Genomic DNA, 18,927 nt, shown 5'->3' with positions numbered 1-18,927 from the left:
TCCACTTTAAGGTATATTCATGGGATATGAGCATTACCAACAAAGGCCAGCATTTGCTGCCCTCAAGAAGGTGGTGAACCACAGTAGCCCATTTCTCTGAAATCTTTAAAGATCACACACACTAACACCATGGTCTTTTCTCACTCACTCTTCCAGTTTAGTGTACATATATTAGTCTTTATCCTTACAATTTGCACAAAACTGCGATTATTTCTACTAAACTGATAGATATTGGTCCATCCTTCCATGGCAACCACATCTGATTGTGGTCATAGAATTGCTACAGTACAGAAATAGGCCATTCGGTCCATCAAATCTATACTGATCACAAACCCACCCAGGCCCTATTCCCACAACTCCACGCATTCACCCCACTAATCCCCCTGACACTAGGGTCAATTTAGCATGGCCAATCAATCTAACCTTCACATCTTTGGACATTTTCCAAAGGGAAATTCTAATATGCACATAAATCCCCAAAATTGCAGACTGTTCCCCCATTAATAGAAGTAAAAATTATACTTTGAATGGGGAAAGGCTAGATAATATAGAAGAGCACAGGGACTTGAGGCTTCTAGCTCAATATTAAAAGCAATAGGATAAGACCATAATAAAAGTAACGGAATACAAGGTTTTGTGGCATCCTAGATATCCTAGGTTCAGTTGCTTCATCAATGATCCTCCTTTCAACACAAGGTCAGAAGTGGAGACGTTCAATTATGTTTGTACAGTGTTCAGCTCCATACACAACTACCCAAATATTGAGGCAGTCCGTACCTGCAAGCATCAGGGCAACATTCAGGCCTGAGCTAATAAGTGGCAAGAAATACTGTGCCGTATGAGTGCCAGACAATGACTATCTCTGACAAGAGAGAATCTAACCATCTGCCCTTGACATTCAATGGCTTTACAATTGCTGAACCTCCCACAATCAATATCCTAGGAGTTACCGTTAATCAGAAAATGAACTGGACCAGACTCTGGCTGCATGAACAGGTCAGAAGTTGATAACTTTTTTGGCAAACAATGCATTCTGACTCCCCGAAACCTGTCTATCATCTAGAAGGCGCAAACCTGGGATGTGATTGAATGCTCTCCACTTGTTTGGATGAGTGCAGCTCCAACAACACTTAAGGAACTCAACATGATCTATGCCAAAGCAGCCCGTTTGATCAGCACTCATTCCACCCCTTAAACATTCACACCCTCCAACAGCAGCATACAGTGGCAGCAGTGAGCACCATCCATAAGATGTACAGCCAGCAACTCAAAGTTCATTTGACAGCACCTTCCAAACCACTACAACCCAGAAGGACCAGGGCAGTAGATGCATGGAAAGTCACACAGCATCTTGACCTGGAACTACCATTCTTTCTTGTGGACCGAAGGGCCTGTTTGTGCTCTAGTGTACATGCCCACATGGTGCATGTACACTGTAGGTATACATGCACCACGTGGGCAACTGCAGTTCAAGAAAGCTGTTCACCACAACCTTTTTGAAGGGCAATTCAGGATAGGAATAAATGTAAGCCTTGCCATTGATGCCCACATATGAAACAAAAGTGAAAATATATACAGGTTGGGCTGTAATAGGAAATCTAAAGAAAAGTTTAGTGAGACCAGGTTCAGTTTTGGGCTACACCTTATAGGAAGGATACTGAAGCAATAGAAAGGGTGCAGTGCAGATTCAGATGTTACCTGGAATGAGGAAAATAAATACACCATCTACTTTGGTGAGAATTGAAGAGAGTATAGGGTGACAGATTCAAAATATTTAAAGGGAAGGAAGAGGATAAATGATTACAAACTGCATCCAGTGGTTTTAAGATCTATAATGAGGGGAGATAAATATCAGATTACATGCAACAGAGTTAGAGGGCAGGAGAAAAATCTTTGAAACAAATGATCTTATAGCGGTTTATAAAATAATAAGGGGCATTGACTATCCAACTAATCTATATCTTTTTCCAAAGATGGGGGAGTCTAAAACTAGAGGGTGTAGGTTTAAGGTGAGAGGGGAGAAGTACAAAAAGGTCCAGAGAGGCAATTTTTTCACACAGAGGGTGGTGACTATCCGGAACAAACTGCCAGAGGTAGTAGTAGAGGTGGGTATAATTTTGTCTTTTTAAAAGAGTTTAGACAGTTACATGGGCAAGATGGATATAGGTCAGATGCCAGCAATTGGGACTAGCTTAGGAGTTACAAAAGGGGCGGCAAGGACAAGTTGGGCCAAAGGGCCTACTTCCATGCTCTAAACCTTCATGACTTTAGATTCAGTGGATTTTGAGGTCCTGAAATGAGCTACTGAACTTGGGGGATTGAGGTGTTAAATCATGTCAATATTTAAGATTAGCTTCTGTAGGTGGTTGACGGTAAGAGAATAAAGGGATGTAGGGACATGCAGGGATATGGGATTAGAATTGTTGCTTTAGAGAACATCTTTGTCAATTGGGTTAAACCAATCGGTCTAATTTTTGTTGCAATTCCTATGTGTTTCCCTGTCAATGTAGTTATTCAAAATTGGTATAGTATATTTGAATCTTTGCGGCATGCGATTGTGGGGAAGAGACTTTCCTGCTAATTCATTGAGCAGGAGATTGAATCAATCCATTTTGGTGGCAGACGGAATGTTGCTGTATCTGGCTCCAGGTAACTGAGGTCAATTAAAACTAAATAAATAATATCACTAGCACTCAGTTACTCACAGAAATTCCTAAACAATTGTAATTACTTATTTTAGATTTATATACACGCTTTTAACACTGAACAATCATTTGGGTTTTAGCTTTAATCATCTCCTCCTAGGTAGCATACTTTGAACCCAATTCTCATCCTTTTCAGTTAATGGGATGCACTTCATCACCATTAGTTATTGAAAGGATACCATTATTCATGGTATTTTCCTTTTCAGTAAATTCACTGAAATAATTCTCTTTGGCCTATTCCTCAATGAATTTGGTTCTCTTGAAAGCTGGCAGTTTCATTTTGATAATTGCTTTTGCACAAAATATAGTATCAGAACTAATGATAAAGTCATTATTAGCAATTAAATGTTCCTCAACATATCCATTTCACTGGAAAACATGAGGTCAACTAAGCATGGCACCCTCCTCCCTTGTTAACGTGTTGTGCCAAGATGCATTCTTGCATAAACTCACTTTGAAAGTGACCTCTAATCTGACCATTTTAATTCAGCATAATTACTCTAATTATTAGCTTCCTCTTTTCAGAAGTTCCCTTGATCTACTAAAACATTCTGTCCAGCTCAATTGCCATCCCCGTGTATAACAGACGCCTATTATCAACTTGCAACTTTTTCTCCCCCCTCTTGGCAATTTTTCCCTTTCTATCTTAAAACCATGTATCACTTGCTGGACTCTGTTCCACAAGTTTTTTAAGAATTTATTTTATAGTGTCACAAGTAGCCTTACATTAACACTGCAATGAAGTTACTGTGGAAGTCCCTTAGTTGCCACATTCTGGCACCTTTTTGGGTACACTGAAGGAGAATTTTAGCAGCACGTCTTTCAAACTGTGGGAGGCACCCGGAGGAAACCAACACACACTCAGGGAGAACATGCACACGCCGCACAGTGACTCAATCTGGGAATCGAACCCACGTCCCTGGTGCTGTAAGGCAGTAGTGCTAACCAGTGTTGGTTATCTTCTATTTATGTGTGAGCAATCAGCAACATAAATTCATGGACCACTTTTTCCCCAATGAGCAGCACAGGCCTCCAACATTTTCATTCAATTTTCACTTTCAGTTCTAACTAGGGGTCAGAATAACAATGATCAAGAGCCCATTCTATTTTTCATTTTCTTCCTGGCCACAGGATTCTTCCTTCTCAAATAAGTACAGTACCACAAAATGTCCATCCATTCTGATTCTGACAACTGCAGTAGATAGGAAGTGGTGTGGAGGCATGATAGAAGGGGAACTGGTACACTGGCCATTGACACAAAATACATGCCTCCACCCCTCCCTCCCCATGCTTCTATGCTCATCCCTGAGGCGCAAGTATTCAGCCTTTCATGAATGATCAGCAGGACAGTGGAATATTCACTCTACTGCTTTCCATATGCACACAAGGCAACACTGCATATTAATAAATTGAAACAAAGTAATGGTCGGATTCTGTTCAATCATCTAAATATTGGCACACTCCCAATTAGGAAGAGCAAGAACACACCTAGAGGAATGATCTGAAACACGGAATCCAAGGAAAATAGTTAGAGTTAAAAATGTAATTGTGGGACTTTAGCACTAGTCTATCATTGCTGGCAATGCCTGTGAAAGATGAGTTTTTGTACTGTAGTTATAGATCAAAGCAATGCTGTCAGCGTAAAATGTTATTCAACATTTCTGACTTGTGAAAATGTGCTTCTCTATTCCACATTTAACAGAACGAATACCCAGAAGATCTTTGATGGAAGTGTATACAGGATTAGTAATAGGCAATGTTTCTCCCCCCGATGTTCTCGCAAAAACTCATTTTTAACTGGAAAGCTTTCACTAAAGGCTTCTCTGTTGTCATTTGTTTTCACCAGTTGCATATTACTTTGTCCTCAAATTTAATTATTGAACTGAGATCTTTTAACAGGAAAGCCACTAATTCTTCAGACTTTTGATGAATTAGTATACAATGTAATTGCTGAGTTGATGGATAAACTGATAATTTTTCAGCAAACAGACCTAAACATAGGTTAACATTCAACTAAAGTTGTACAGGTTTCAAAGTAAAATTATAGCACAATATATTGGATTAATTCTTTTTCCTTACCTGTGTCAACAAGAATGCTGTCACTAATAGGCACAAAGAGCACAACTGTCACTGTAAATGATTACAACCATGCACTTCAACAATATAGCACACAAAAGTGAAAGAAAAAACACTGCAACTACATTCTTGATCATCTCTTCTCAGCACAGGAGACAGAGTATAAGGAAGTGGTAGACTACTGCATCGAGTAAACCACACGCTATCAAAAAAATCAACACATGAGGCCATCTCACAACCCAATGCATGTCCTCAATTTTAAAAGTTTGTAAACAAAGACAACGTAACATTTTCATTTGCAATATCAGCATTCTAAATTGATTGCATCTTTCATTGAACACCTAAAAGCACTGTTATATTCATTTATATTTTTGGGCAAATACTTCTGCTTAGGAAGATGGGAATGTTTTTTCTTCACTTTAATTCAAGTACCAGCATCAGCTGCTCACATATTAATCAAAGTACACAGCAGACACAAAAACAAGTATTTCCTTTGCAATGGTAATTTACCTCAGCTCCAATCCCAAAGGAACATTCTTATGACAAGAGTATGAATGTTTCCTTCTAAATGAAGTTAAAAATTTAGCACAATTTCTCCTGTAATCTAGACACATCAGGCAGGGTTTTCTCTGTGAGCTTCTGAACACTCCAAACAGGGTGAAACATGAGTCAGAAGTCTGCACTGTGGAGGAAGTAATCATTCAATGTAATGTTCACCAGGACAGCCAATTAAAGGCCAAAGGGAGGCCTTATCATCCAATTAAAGTCAATGGGTGGGCAGGCAAAGCTGAAGGGCCAGAGGCCTTCCAACAAAAGGAGTAGATGGCTGTAATGGCAGGTAAGTCAGGAAGGTGGGACCTTACAGTACTGGAACTATTTAAAATTTAAATTAGAAGACAGTTTTGCATTCAGGTTACCACTACATGGGTGTCAGCCTCTCTCCACAAAGATGCAACACCCACGCAGGCTGAAACTCTAGGCCTGAATGGAGCCTTGGCTCCCTATCTACTGCCGGTAGGCCACATCTAGGGACCTAAATTGATCGTGCAATCAGTTATAAATAGTTCTGCACTGCCTGTAGGAACCTGGAGACCAACTGGAAAATTAATTGGCATTGTGTGACCCTTAAGGGGCCATGTATTTATCTGCCACCCTCCTGCCATCCTGCTTCTGCAAAAATGGCTTGGGTGAGGTGGGATGCAGCCAGCTAACTGGCTGGAGGGGTGACTTTTAGCTCCCAGCTGCCTCCAATCCTGGTCTCAATGAAGCCTAAAAATGAATCCCTATGTGACTGGATCATGAAGAATTGGATTAAGATTACTTAAACTTATTTCAAGGAGAAGCTATAGACCTCACAGAGATGAATTGCCATCGAACAATCTGGAATGGATTCAAAGCTGGATCCTAATATACCAAACTTCTTACACCACCTTTCTCACATTGCACTGCTTCAATGGAAAGAAAACAGCAACTCACTGAGTCATTCCTGAACGTGGCTGCCAAGGTTCAATGCAAGTTCCTCACAAGCACTGGGTGAAATTTTCTGTTCTTTTCTTGAAGTGCTGGCTCTGGCAAGAAAACTGATATGCTGGCTGCACAGCGAGCTTTTCTCACCAGATAATGCAGCACGTCGAGGGGAAAAATACTGCTGGCGGTGTCTGACTGATAGAAGAGGCAACACTGCCCTCAGAGCAATTGTGGTGACATTTTGATGGGGTTCCCTGAACTGAGCTAAAGAAACTTCCCTCCCATCCCCCATTGATATGGAGAATCACTCCCCACACACACCAGTGCAACCCTTCCTCTCCCCCTAGTCATGGATACTGGCATACCCCTCCTCACACACACCAGGGAAATTCCCCCACTGATGGACGAGGGGATTTCCCCCCACCCTCACATGCGCTAGGTAACTACCCCACACAAATACTGGGGCAACCCCATCCCCTCACACAAACAGCAGAGCAACACCCCACCCCCACACACACATAAGGGGAACAACTCTCTTCACACTCCCCCCATTGCAGCATTTGGTACTGCCCTGGCGCTGCTCCCTGACATGCCAGAGTGCCAGAGGCAGTGCCCTGGCATTACCCTCTGCCCTGAGGGTTATACTTATATTTGTGCCCCTCTCAGGTTCTCTTGGACTGCTTCATGATTCAAAATACCTGTTGTAAACCTTGCCGACGTAACATCACATCAGTGAGGGAGCAATTATAAATGTGGGGAGAACATAATGTAGAGATGCCCTTTAAATACAATAATAATTTATTAAAATGTATTGAGATGAGGTTCTCGCCAGGGAACCTTATAGCATCACCAACAAGGGGCGGAAAAAAATCAAAAAAAGTGATTGTGCTGGCGAGAATCTTGAATTCTGATTCTTATGAGATTTTGTGCCAACATCGCTGTTTGCACTCTGAGTGAACGTGGGTTCAAAATTTTTCCATTGTCTCAGAATCATGCTGAAAGCAGAATCAAACCATTAATAGGATACATCTATTTTGATAGTAGGAAGTCCCACAACACCAAGTTAAAGTCCAACGGGTTTATATGGAATCACATGCTTTCGGAGTGCTGCTCCTCAATCAGGTGATGTTCCTCATTTGATGAAGCAGCAGCGTTCCAAAGGCTTGTGATTCCATATAAACCTGTTCAACTTTAACCTGGTGTTCAGAGACTTCTTACTGTGCCCACCCCAGTCCAACACTGGCATCTCCACATGTCATTTATTTTGGGATTTGGAAAGAAGAGGCAACTTGACTGCAACAGAACTATTCAATTTCTCTATGCTTCTGAAAGAATATTGAGGGGATTACATCTAGAGACATGGCACAATCCAACATCTGGGTTAATGAGGATAAAATACCAAGGGGCAGTAACTTCAAAGAAATGGGATGGGTGGGGATAAATGTGTTTAGAAAATTAATTGTATTGATATAATCTGTTTAAAAACTTTGTTACATTTTCACAATTACCCTTCAAGGTGAAAGTAATCATAGCTAAACATTTGAAATCAAAACTAATTTTCATTTGATTAGTTCCCAAGGAGATGCACGCAATTGTCTTTGCATCTCTTGAAATCAGCAGAACCAGGAAGGTAGCTCTTCACTTCACATTAAGCAGTCACATGTTGCTGCTGTTCCAGTGGATTGCATCTACTACACAGCACTGCCTGATTCTGCAAGATCGATGTGTTCATTTTTTTAAAAAATTCAGTCCCTGAAAAGCTTTTAATACAGTTGGTCAGTCGGAACAAAGTTTAAAAATAAGTAGGAGGAAACAATTTCTACTGCTGTTTTGGTTGGTGACGTACTCTGCTGTTATTGCTTTAGGCTGCCACCAGTTAATTATGGACATTACATAAGTCCTTTAACTATAATTTTAAAGAAGTCCAAACCATAGTGCAAATCACATACCCATAGGCATGTGCCTTGATGTTCAAAATATTTCACTTTACATTTAGCCATATTGTAAAATTAATCACTGTCATGAATCTGAAAAATATAAAATACATTTCAGTGCTGAAGCAAAACATGCAGGAAATCTGAAATGAAAACTGGAAATGCCAGAAGTAATCAGCAGGTCTGACAGCATCTGTGGAGAGAGAATAAAGAGAGGCAGAATTTCCTAGTCTCCCAAAGCTGGGCTTGCAGGCAGGGGGCCAATTAAAATCTCCTGCCACTTTCCCATTCACCCCCAACTTGCCTGCAATCTTACAGGGATAGGTGAGGCCCAGAGTGACCACCAACCTCACCCAAATTGAGGCTTTTTATAGGCCACTTAATGACCCAGCCTCAATTTTAAGGCTGGCAGGAGGCAGTCAGAGGCAAGGTGTAAGCACGGCAGATCACCCTGCTTGGACCTCCCGCGCACCTTCCTCAAGGGCTCCCTTTCCACAAAGACCGACTATCCCTCAAGGTTTGCCTCCCGACAAGCAACCACTCCATCAAGACCTCCACGCACCAGGCCTTACCTCCTCTCCCTCCCATATCAGAACCCCTACTTTTAACCAGTCCAAGACTCCAGGACTTGGGACTGCTGGGACTACAGAGCTACTGGAAAATTAGATTTGCTGGCATTCTTTTGGACAGGAAGTCTTTGGCTGGGACATGTTCCCTGAGGCAGACTGGGAAACCTCATCGCCTGACTCACCATTTCAAGTCTATGACCTTTTCATCCAAACTGGAATAAGTTAGAAATATAAAAGTTGCTGCTTCTTCACTTGCACAGCCTACGATTAAGATATATTTTGACAAATGGCAGAAAAGTTATCAATTCCATTTGCCCCACAGTTAAAAGCTGATTAGGACAACTTGGTGGGTGTATTTATATAAAAGTTAATAACAGTAAAACTAATGAAAGTAGTCAATAATTCATTGAAATATTACATACACATTGCCTTCACACAAAGTACAATCTCTGAAATCACCTTTATTACCACCAACATTTCACAAGACTGTGAATATGCAGATCATTGCTATCGAAATATATTTTTATATTTATCATAATAAATATTGCTAGTTCTTGACCCTCCACTCCTGGCTGTTATCTTACCCAATCATTGGCAACTGCTAGCCATTTTTCCCAATCCTTTGTCACTGCCAAACATCACTACCTGACCCGCCACGTGTCCCAATTGCCACTTGAAATTTAGGCAACACTGTTGTTTAAGCAGCCAGGTCTTCAAGTTTTCTTCCCTAGAATCCCTACAGTGCAGAAGGAGGCCATTCAGCCCATCGAGGCTGCACTAACCACAATTCCACCCAGGCCCTATTCACATAATCCCACATATTTACTGACATCACCTGTCACCAGGGTCAATTTAGCATGGTCAATCAACCTAACCCGCACATCTTTGGACTGTGGGAAGAAACTGGGAGGACCCAGAGGAAACCCACGCAGACACAGTGAGAATGTGCAGACTCCACACAGACAGTGACCCACGGCTGGAATTGAACCCAGATCCTTGGTGTTGTGAGGCAGCAGTGCTAATCACTTGCCACCATGCCGCCCTTCTTCTTTGACAAGCTGCCTGATGCCACCCATTAGGTGTGCGCAGCTTGCAGGCTCAATGTTCATGGAAGTCTGTACTCAATGTTACATGTGCATCAAGCCACTCTACTCAGACTCAGAAAATGATCCCTGTGCTTTTTAAGAACACTCAAATTTCTCAACCATTTACTTAATAACTTGTCTCCACAGCTGTGCTGAAGAGATAATCCATTCTGCACAATTTGCTTCCAGGTTTACCTAGAACCTTGGTTTATTATAACATTTTTAAAATAAACAAAATGACTTATTTCAGACTGTACTGTACCAGCTAAACCTACATGCAAGACAAACATCAGGTGAACATCCTTCAATAACATAGTGACACATGTTCAGAAGTGAGGATAATAAGAAATGCATAATCTCAACAAAGTGAAAACTGGGTTTGAGACAGTCTCAGAATTTTATTTATAATACTTAGGGCATTTTATCAACTAAACAACCATCTGAAAGCCCATGGAATTAATTGCCTGGTGCCTTCTCTTTGATGATGGTGTTGAAATATATTATTTCTCCTAGTAGATGCATATTACTAAAGACATGTAATAGATCAAAACATTCAAATATGGTGGTTATAACTGAAAATGTGTTGCCTCATTAACTAGCATTGGATAGAGAAACACACAGATACTCTGGAATTTCTTTGCATGTAGCCATCTCTAAGGCATAATTGAAACAAACAAGTGTTATGATAGTCACAAAATTGCCATGAAGAGAATCTGTAACATATTTGGACTGGACTTTGAGGAAATCCTCAGTAAGCCAACTACTTTCACTGCTGAAGGGATAGAATCAGCTCACTGCACCAATACAATTGCAGTAAGATCAATCTTACTGAACTTAACAAATGGATAATGCAGTACACCTAAACAGAATTCAACTAAGTGATGTACAAATTCAATTTCAGAGTTGTATACCTCACAGTTTTGTACTCATTTAAATCAAGTGTAATTGGGTTTGTTTAAACTATTAAATTCCAATTCTTTTTTGAGGCATATAAAAATGAAAACTTGTAAATTCACTGATCCTCTGAGAGCCTGTCAGTCATGAGCGAATTGCAGCCAAAAAGATCTCTACCCATTTTGAGAAGACAAAATAATAATAAAGACATTGTGGAAGTGATGGCATGGTGATATTATTGTTAGACAATCTAGAAACTCAGCTAAACTCAGCTAAAGAGACGTATGAGACTTATAAGATGATGAATGGGATGGATAGGATAGAGGTGGAGAGACTCTTCCCACTCAAAAAGGATAGTAGGACTAGGGGGCACAGCCTCAAGATAAAGGGGGGGCGGTTTAGAATGGAGTTGAGGAGGAACTTCTTCACTCAAAGGGTGGTGAATCTCTGGAATTCTCTGCCCGTTGAAGTGGTGGAGGCTACCTCACTAAATATTTTTAAGACACGGGTTGATGGGTTTTTGATAAGAGAGGGGATTAAGGGTTATGGGGAGAGGGCGGGAATGTGGAACTGAGCCACGACAGATCAGCCATGATCTTATTGAATGGCGGGGCAGGCTCAAAGGGCTAGATGGCCTACTCCTGCTCCTATTTCTTATGTTCTTATGTTCTTATGTAAGTTCTGAGGACCCAAGTTTGAATCTCACCACGGTGGATGGTGAAATTTAAATTCAATAAAAATCTGGAATTAAGAATCTACTGATGACCGTGAAACCATTGTCAATTGTCAGAAAAATCCATCTGGTTCACTAATGTCATTTAGGGAAGGGAATTTGTCATCCTTATCTGGTCTGGCCTACATTTGACTCCAGGCCCACAACAATGTGGTTGACTCTCAACTGCCCTCGGGCAACTAGAGATGGGCAATAAATGCTGACTGGTCAGTGATGCCCATGTCCCATGAATGAATAAAAATATCCAAATATATGAAATTTTCGGTCCAGAATTATATATCTGCTGAAGTTCTCTCTTCAAATCAACCCTCTTAAGCTTAGGTAAAGGTTTCTATGGTTACAGGGTTGAATCCAGCTCACCTCACAGTTTAAATATTAACAGCTAAGCAAGCAACTTCAAAAACCGAAAGGGAAACTGTCCAATTGTTTGCTCTATGTTACGGCCATAGAATATTCAGAAAAATATACATCTGAAATACGTCTCTCATAGTGGTTAAACATGTCACAAATCAGATTATGAAAAATACTTTCAACAATCTTTAATGGCCACTTTGACATTTAATTTGAATATGAATTAATATTTTCAAATGGAAATAACCATTTATCATGTTTGTCTTAACAAAAAATTGACTTTGATTAAGGAACAGGGATCCATATATCTAAATACTAAGCTAGGTGGCAGAGTAAATAGAATTCAAGTAAAATCTTGCAAGTGCTGGAAATCTGAAACAGAAAATGCTGGAAATGCACAGCCAAGCAATATCTATGGAAAGAGTTGTTTGGGATCTTCTGAAAGCAAGACGGAGCATGATTTTCCTATCCTGTTACTCTAGTTAAGTAACATGGTGGAGTGTGAAATGTAAATGGGAGGCCAATAACAGGAATTGCGTCCAGCCGGTCACGTGGCGCGAGGGGATGACCAGGGCATGTCAACCATAATTAGAGTATATTGCGAGATCAGCGCATGCCCAAGGGCCCCTTGAAGATTCTGCTGTCAGCCTCTCCAGTGTAATGGGGTCCGGCAGCGAGGAGGTTGCACAGGAGGGGTGGTTGCCCAGGAGCGGGAGTCGCATGGGAGGGGGAGTTGCACAGGAAATGATTTGCACAGGAAATGATTTGCACAGGAGGGATAGTTGAGCAGGGGAGGATGTGCAGAAGGTGGTGGGGTGGGGAGTTTACATGATGAACGGAGTTGAGGAGGAACTTCTTCACTCAAAGGGTGGTGAATCTCTGGAATTCTCTGCCCATTGAGGTGGTGGAGGCTGCCTCGCTAAATATTTTTAAGAGGCAGGTTGATGGGTTTTTGATAAGCGAGGGGATTAAGGGTTATGGGGAGAGGGCGGGAATGTGGAACTGAGCCACGACAGATCAGCCATGATCTTATTGAATGGCGGGGCAGGCTCGAGGGGCTGGATGGCCTACTCATGCTCCTATTTCTTATGTTTATGTTCTTATGTAAGTTGGGGGAGGTTCTGCGGGAAGGGATTGCAGGAGAGAGGAGTTTGCAAGAAGGGTGTTGCGGGGGAAGGTGGTTGCATGATGTAGGTTTGGGGCATGGGTGGGGAGGGTAAGGGTGTCTCTCAGCAGTCACCCCCCTTTTCCGATGTTGGGTCCCTCAATCATGCATTTTGAACATGGGACCTACATGGAAGCCCACAACCCAAAAGCCAGGGTTTGTTTGTTATGCTCCCTGCATGGCAAGTCTCCCACCTGCCACCTTCTTAATATCATCAGTGGCCACAAAAGTCCGCTATGTGTCCACTGATTGGCCATTTAACAGCCTCAATTGGCAGTGGTGATAGAAGGCTGTCCACAGGTCATTGCACCTTGAACCTAAAGAGGGTGAAGGTGAGATAGCATCAGGGTCTCCAACTGCCCCCCCCCCCCCCCCCAAGCACCAAGCTTGCCATAGGGCATGCACAAGATTCCCCAGATTCTGACTGATCTGCCAAGTATTTCCAGAATTTTCTGATGATAAATATGGTAAATATGAGTAGAAAATTGATAGATTAAGTTATTGGGGTGAGCTGGCAGGTGGGAGTTCTGTGAAAAAGCGTGAGGATTATTCATTTTGGATCCAAGAAAGAAAGATCGCAGTAAATTTCTAAGTGGTGAGGAGCTGGAAACCATGGAGAAGTGGAGAAAGTTAAGGGGTTGAAATACAAAAATCACTTCAAGCTAGTGGGAATGTACAATAAATAATTTAATAGGCTAATGGAATATTGGCCTTTATTCTCAATGGGGCTGAAATACAAAGTGGTTGAAGATATGTTATTGTAATTAAAATCCCCAGTAAGACCCCATCTGGAAATCGAAGCCGGAAATCCCAGGCCAAACCAAAGAAGCAAATATCAGGAGTGACTTAAAAGCTTATTCATGGAGGAAGCTTTGTTGTTGAGTGACAAAGAAAGATATAGAGGTGGAGAAAAGGCGAAGTAGTTTCAGAAGCAAACTCCAGTGCTTAAGAAATAGGCTTTGGCTACAAATAGTGAGGCAAAGAGACAGGGGGACATGAATTAAACATGAATTTAGCTCCTGCGTTGGATTCATTTTACTGTTTCTCATTTTTAACTTCACCGTCTTTATCAACAATTCCATTACTACTTCATGTTCCCACATTACACATGTGATGATTCTCTAAACACAACAGAAATTTTTACATAAAACTGTGCACATTTATCTTGCATCGTCAGGAGTTTTTTTTAAGCAGTTTACTGTTTGTGAATTATGAATGGCTAATTTTTTGATTCATATATTTTAGAATTATAACATTTATTTTGGGAATCAAAATTTTTAAATGCAAGGTAACTAAAAATATCTCAGGTGGGATTTTATGGCCTTGCTTGTCCTCATCCCGAAATCGTAAAATTCCACCTGAGGTCAATGGACCTTTCCATCGCCTGCCCCTCGCCTGCTCCAATTCCCATAGTGGGCAGGACAGTAAAATTCCAGCGCTCATTGAAGAAGCTGATAAACAGACCTTTAGTAATTGCAATTCAAAGAATTTAGTTTATAAGACCTAAGTTGGAAGTGGAAAAACACTACTCACTGCCCCCCATCCCCTGGGCGCTGAAATGCCCCGCTGATGATCACCCCCTCATTGCAACTCGCCAAATCGCCGCCAGCAATTGCAACCCCCTCTCAATCACCGCCACTGATCCCCACCCCAGCCAACTGCTATCCCCAATTACCCCCCCCAGCTGATCTCATCCACACCCCTCCCCCCAGTTATTTGCCACTCAGGTAATCCCCGATGCAGGGTACACAGCCTCTAGGGAGCTCCCCACACCCTGCTGTCCCATCAGGCCTGACCCCTTCAGGTCATGCCACCCTCAGGCCTCACCCCTCCCCTTAGGGGATGCATCTTGGCACAGCCTGGTGCCAGGCTGCTGGTGGGCAATGCCAGGGTGCCTGGCTGGCAGTGCCAGGATCCCAGGATGACATTGCCAGGCTCGCACTGCCCGCCCCCACCCCTGACTACCCTGGAGGTGGTGCCTTTATGGCCTCTGGTCCCATTGGCAAGCCATCACATCAGATCCCCATTGGTGGGGGACCAGACTTGATCTTCCCTGGTGAGGACCTCCACTGGCAAGGCCGTTAAAGCAAGGGAACCCAGACAATTGCACCCTGGGCTCACAAATATCAGAATAAGATCATGAATATTAAAATTAGCATAGGTGCGAGGCTGATTACGCCGGCAGAACAGGACCAGTAAGGGGGGAGAAACTGGGTGCGAACCTGGTAAAATCTTTCAAGTCAATGATGTTTCATGTGAAAGGGGATCAACTGTAATTGTTAACTTTCTGAATTTTCCCAACATTTTGTGTTTTCATTCGTCTGCTGCAATCTTGTTTTCATGTAATTCATTAAAGGTGTGCATTTTCCTTCAAAGTGATGATGTATTTAAGCTAAGAAGAAACTTAGACATCGGCATCCATGAAATGAAGTTCTTTCAGAAGAGCCTTTTCATATGTGCACTGATCACAGGGGTAAAGATTCTTGGGAAAAGACCTAACTCCCTGCACATCGAGTGTTTCCAGATCAGACATAAATGTAGAGCTTCATCTGCACTGTTCTTAGAGTGCATTTAAACTACAAATTCAGATGGAGAGCCTGTTAGAAGCACTTATGAGACACCCCCTGTTCCCACAACACCTACTCATCTCAGCATGAGGATACGCTAATTAAGGTGGAATCAGAAGGGGAGTTCTGGGCTGCTGAACCCATGTCCATTGACAGATAAAATGAGACTGCCCAAACTCATTTCACTTGTAACCCACAGCAGCCATCACAGATAATTACTGTTGCCGTTCAATTTTTCTTCATGTGTCACACAGATCTTTAAATATGCTGAATACAAGCCACAGCACGAATAAGAGTTCAGAAATTGCCAATTAAATGTCTGCCTAACTCGTGTGGTTTCCGTGTGTGTTACCACCGTTACAACAGGCCAGAATTAGTTTATTTTTAGTCTTTGTGAACATACCTTAGGTTAATAGTCAAGGTTTGCTCCTCCGACTTCAGCAAATCACCAACTGCAAATGTAGCAGAGCCCAGGAAGCTTCGCTGAAACGCAGAGAAGAAAAAAAAAGTCTTCATTAGTTTCAAAATCCATAAGCGTGACAGCTTCATCACAACGGCTGTAAATCTGTCTTAGTTTACAAGATAGCGAGAGTGAAGAAGGAAACAGCTGGATAGATCCATTATCCTGCAGAATTTGCCAGGAGATCAGTGACACAGCTATCAATAATGCTCAGCTTAATTTTCTTCTTAACACCAGGCTATCTTTTTTTCATTAAAAACCAATACACGCTTATGTGGCAAAACATTAAACAAGTAATAGAAATTAAACATTTTACTTTGATGCAGAAAAGATAAGGAAATATATGTACAGACAGGGAGTTGGGTCATATTAAAAGTAATCTATCCAGAAAGTTGGAAGATTGTCATTTTTTTTTAATTCCTAGGCATAATTTCAAGTTCAGATGGAGATCTAGGTTCAAATCCTGCCATGACAGATGGTGGAATTTGAATTCAATAAATATATCTGGAATTAATAATCTATTGATGACCATGAAAGCATTGTTGATTGTTGGAAAAACAGATCAGGTTCACTAACGTCCTTTAGGGAAAGAATTCTGCTGTCCTTATCTGCTCTAGCTTACATGTGATTCCAGAGCCACAGCAATGTGGTTGACTCTCTACTGCCCTCCAAGGGCAACTAGGGATGCTGGCCAGCCAGCAACGCTCATGTCCCATGAATGAATTAAAAAAAAGATCACACAGCTTCAAGCCAAAGTCGCTTATCTGATGGGGGAGAGTCAATGATCAGGCAGGTTGATCTCCCAGATTAGGGTAGAGTCGACGATCAGGCCTAACCTCCCAGGCTAGGGTAGGTTCAATGATCAGGGTAGCCGATGAGTTTCAACAGACACTTGCCTGATGCAATTTTTCAAAGCCATCTCAGCCTTTGGGCTAAAGATGAAGCATCAGATCAAGCCCAGGATGAGGTGCAATGCCTCAGCTTGAATCTTGTTTGTTTTTCTTGTACATCCATGAATTGGTTTCAATTTGAATTTGATCTTTTGGATAGAATAAAAACTATAAAAAAATCTTCACAGGCCTCTCTATGTCTGCAAGCCTTGGACTCCTTGCTGAAATATTTTCCCCACAGGTGCTAGTTATATTCCAATGCCTTACCAGCTGCTCCTACATCACGTGTAGGGAAGGCCACAAGTGGGTTAGTCAACCCTGGAGGGCATTATAGCCATTGCAGATTTTCATTGCATCCCCATCAAATAAATGTTTCTTCCATAAGGGATTAGAGTGAGAAATTAATCATTTGCCTTAAGGCCAGTTACCACTGTCCCAGCTCAGAGCAGCATAGAATGAGGATTGAACCTCAGAGTTTCTGAATCTGTATGCTACAGATACTCACTGAATAAATTAGCTGAGTATCTCAGTCACTTCCCATAGGTTATCAGTAACAGTCTGCCACACACAGATCAAACATTCTAGATCATATTGACAGGAAGCGAGCTTCCCCCATTTGAAGAGTGCCTGATAAGTTGATAAGAGAGCCTCAGATGTTATTTGGGAAAACATGCATGATCCACACTCAGCTTCCATCTCCACCGAAGAATGGCACAAAAGATTGGTTAGTAGATCAGGCTTTACAGAACTTAACAATATGTCACAGCAACAGCATGTATTACACTATTGTCTTGAATTAAATTGATATTCAGTCTGTTTTTGCAAAATTGAGCAGAGGTACACATCATGTATTATCATAATTGGTGGGCTGCAGTTCCTGTTTTTGGACTCAGTAACATCCAGAACTAAAAAGGAAAAGGGTGTCCAAAATCCCAATCCAGTTTCAAATTGATAGGGCTGTTCCATTGATAATTAGCCTGGTTTCAATGAGACAGCACCATGAGAGTTGCAAGTACCCAAGATCATAAATATAAGTGCAGGGATAGGCCACTTGGTCCATTGAGCATGCTCCACCATTCAATAAAACCATAAAACCATAGAATAGAATCATAGAATCCCTACAAGTGCAGAGAGAGGCCAGTTAGCCCATCTAGTCTGCACCAACTCTCTAAAAAGAGCATCTCAGCCAGGGCCCTCCGCTAACTCCATAACTCCACACATTTACCATGGATAATTCACCTAACCTACAATCATTGGATACTAAGAGACAATTTTAGTAATTTTAGAATGTATGGTCAATCCATCTAACCTGCACATCTTTGGATAAATTGTGGCTCATCTAATTGTGGTCTAAATGCAATTTTCTTCCTTGTCCCCCATAACTTTGATTCTCTGGTCAGTTGAAAATCTATCCAGCTCAGCACGGAATAAATTCCTGGAACAGGTTGCTAGTCTGTCACTGGGGGTTTATGGATTGAGAGATGCCACTCTGCATCAAACGTGGCTGACCAGGTGTCTATCCCTCTGTTACTGTCAGCTATTGGAAAGATTTGCAGGTTTAAAAATCTGTTATGAATGCACTTTCCTTGGCCATCAAGTCGTGCGGTGGGACTTGAACCCACAGCATTTGGCTCAGAGATAGGGATGATACCACTGCACTACAAGATCTCCTATTACTTGCCAGAGCGGCATGCATAAGAACACGCAGATCTCTCTGTACTCCAGTATTCTGCAGTTGCTTTCCATTTAAATAATATCCTGCTGTTTCAATCTTCCTGCCCAAATGGACAACCTCACATTTACCCACATTATCTATCTGCCAATATTTTGTCCAATTAAGCTATCTATGTCCCTTTGCAGATTCTTTATATCTCTTCAAAACTTGCTTTCCTACCTATCTTTGTATCATCTACAAACTTGGCGACAATACAGTGAGTCCTTTCGCCAGCCATTAATAAAGACCAGGAATAACTGAGGCCTCAGCACTGATCTCTATGATGCTCTGTGAATGACCCATTTATCCCAACACCA

General features: G+C 41.7%; 1 protein-coding gene across 3 annotated transcripts in view; it reads right to left on the bottom strand.

The window, feature by feature from the left end:
- Positions 1-18,927, bottom strand: part of inpp4b (inositol polyphosphate-4-phosphatase type II B) — a 708,475-nt gene that overhangs the window by 254,152 nt on the left and 435,396 nt on the right. For all 3 annotated transcript variants that reach the window (XM_080194015.1, XM_080194035.1, XM_080194025.1), the window contains one exon: positions 15,950-16,029. In XM_080194015.1, the coding sequence (XP_080050141.1) occupies positions 15,950-16,029 (80 nt within the window). The remainder of the gene's footprint in view (positions 1-15,949; positions 16,030-18,927) is intronic.

This window comes from Carcharhinus amblyrhynchos, chromosome 1, assembly GCF_965287045.1.
Source record: "Carcharhinus amblyrhynchos chromosome 1, sCarAmb.v2.hapA, whole genome shotgun sequence".
Classification (NCBI taxonomy): Eukaryota; Metazoa; Chordata; class Chondrichthyes; order Carcharhiniformes; family Carcharhinidae; genus Carcharhinus; species Carcharhinus amblyrhynchos.
The sequence above is the reverse complement of the archived record's forward strand: the minus strand, read 5'-3'. Positions and strand labels throughout refer to the sequence as shown.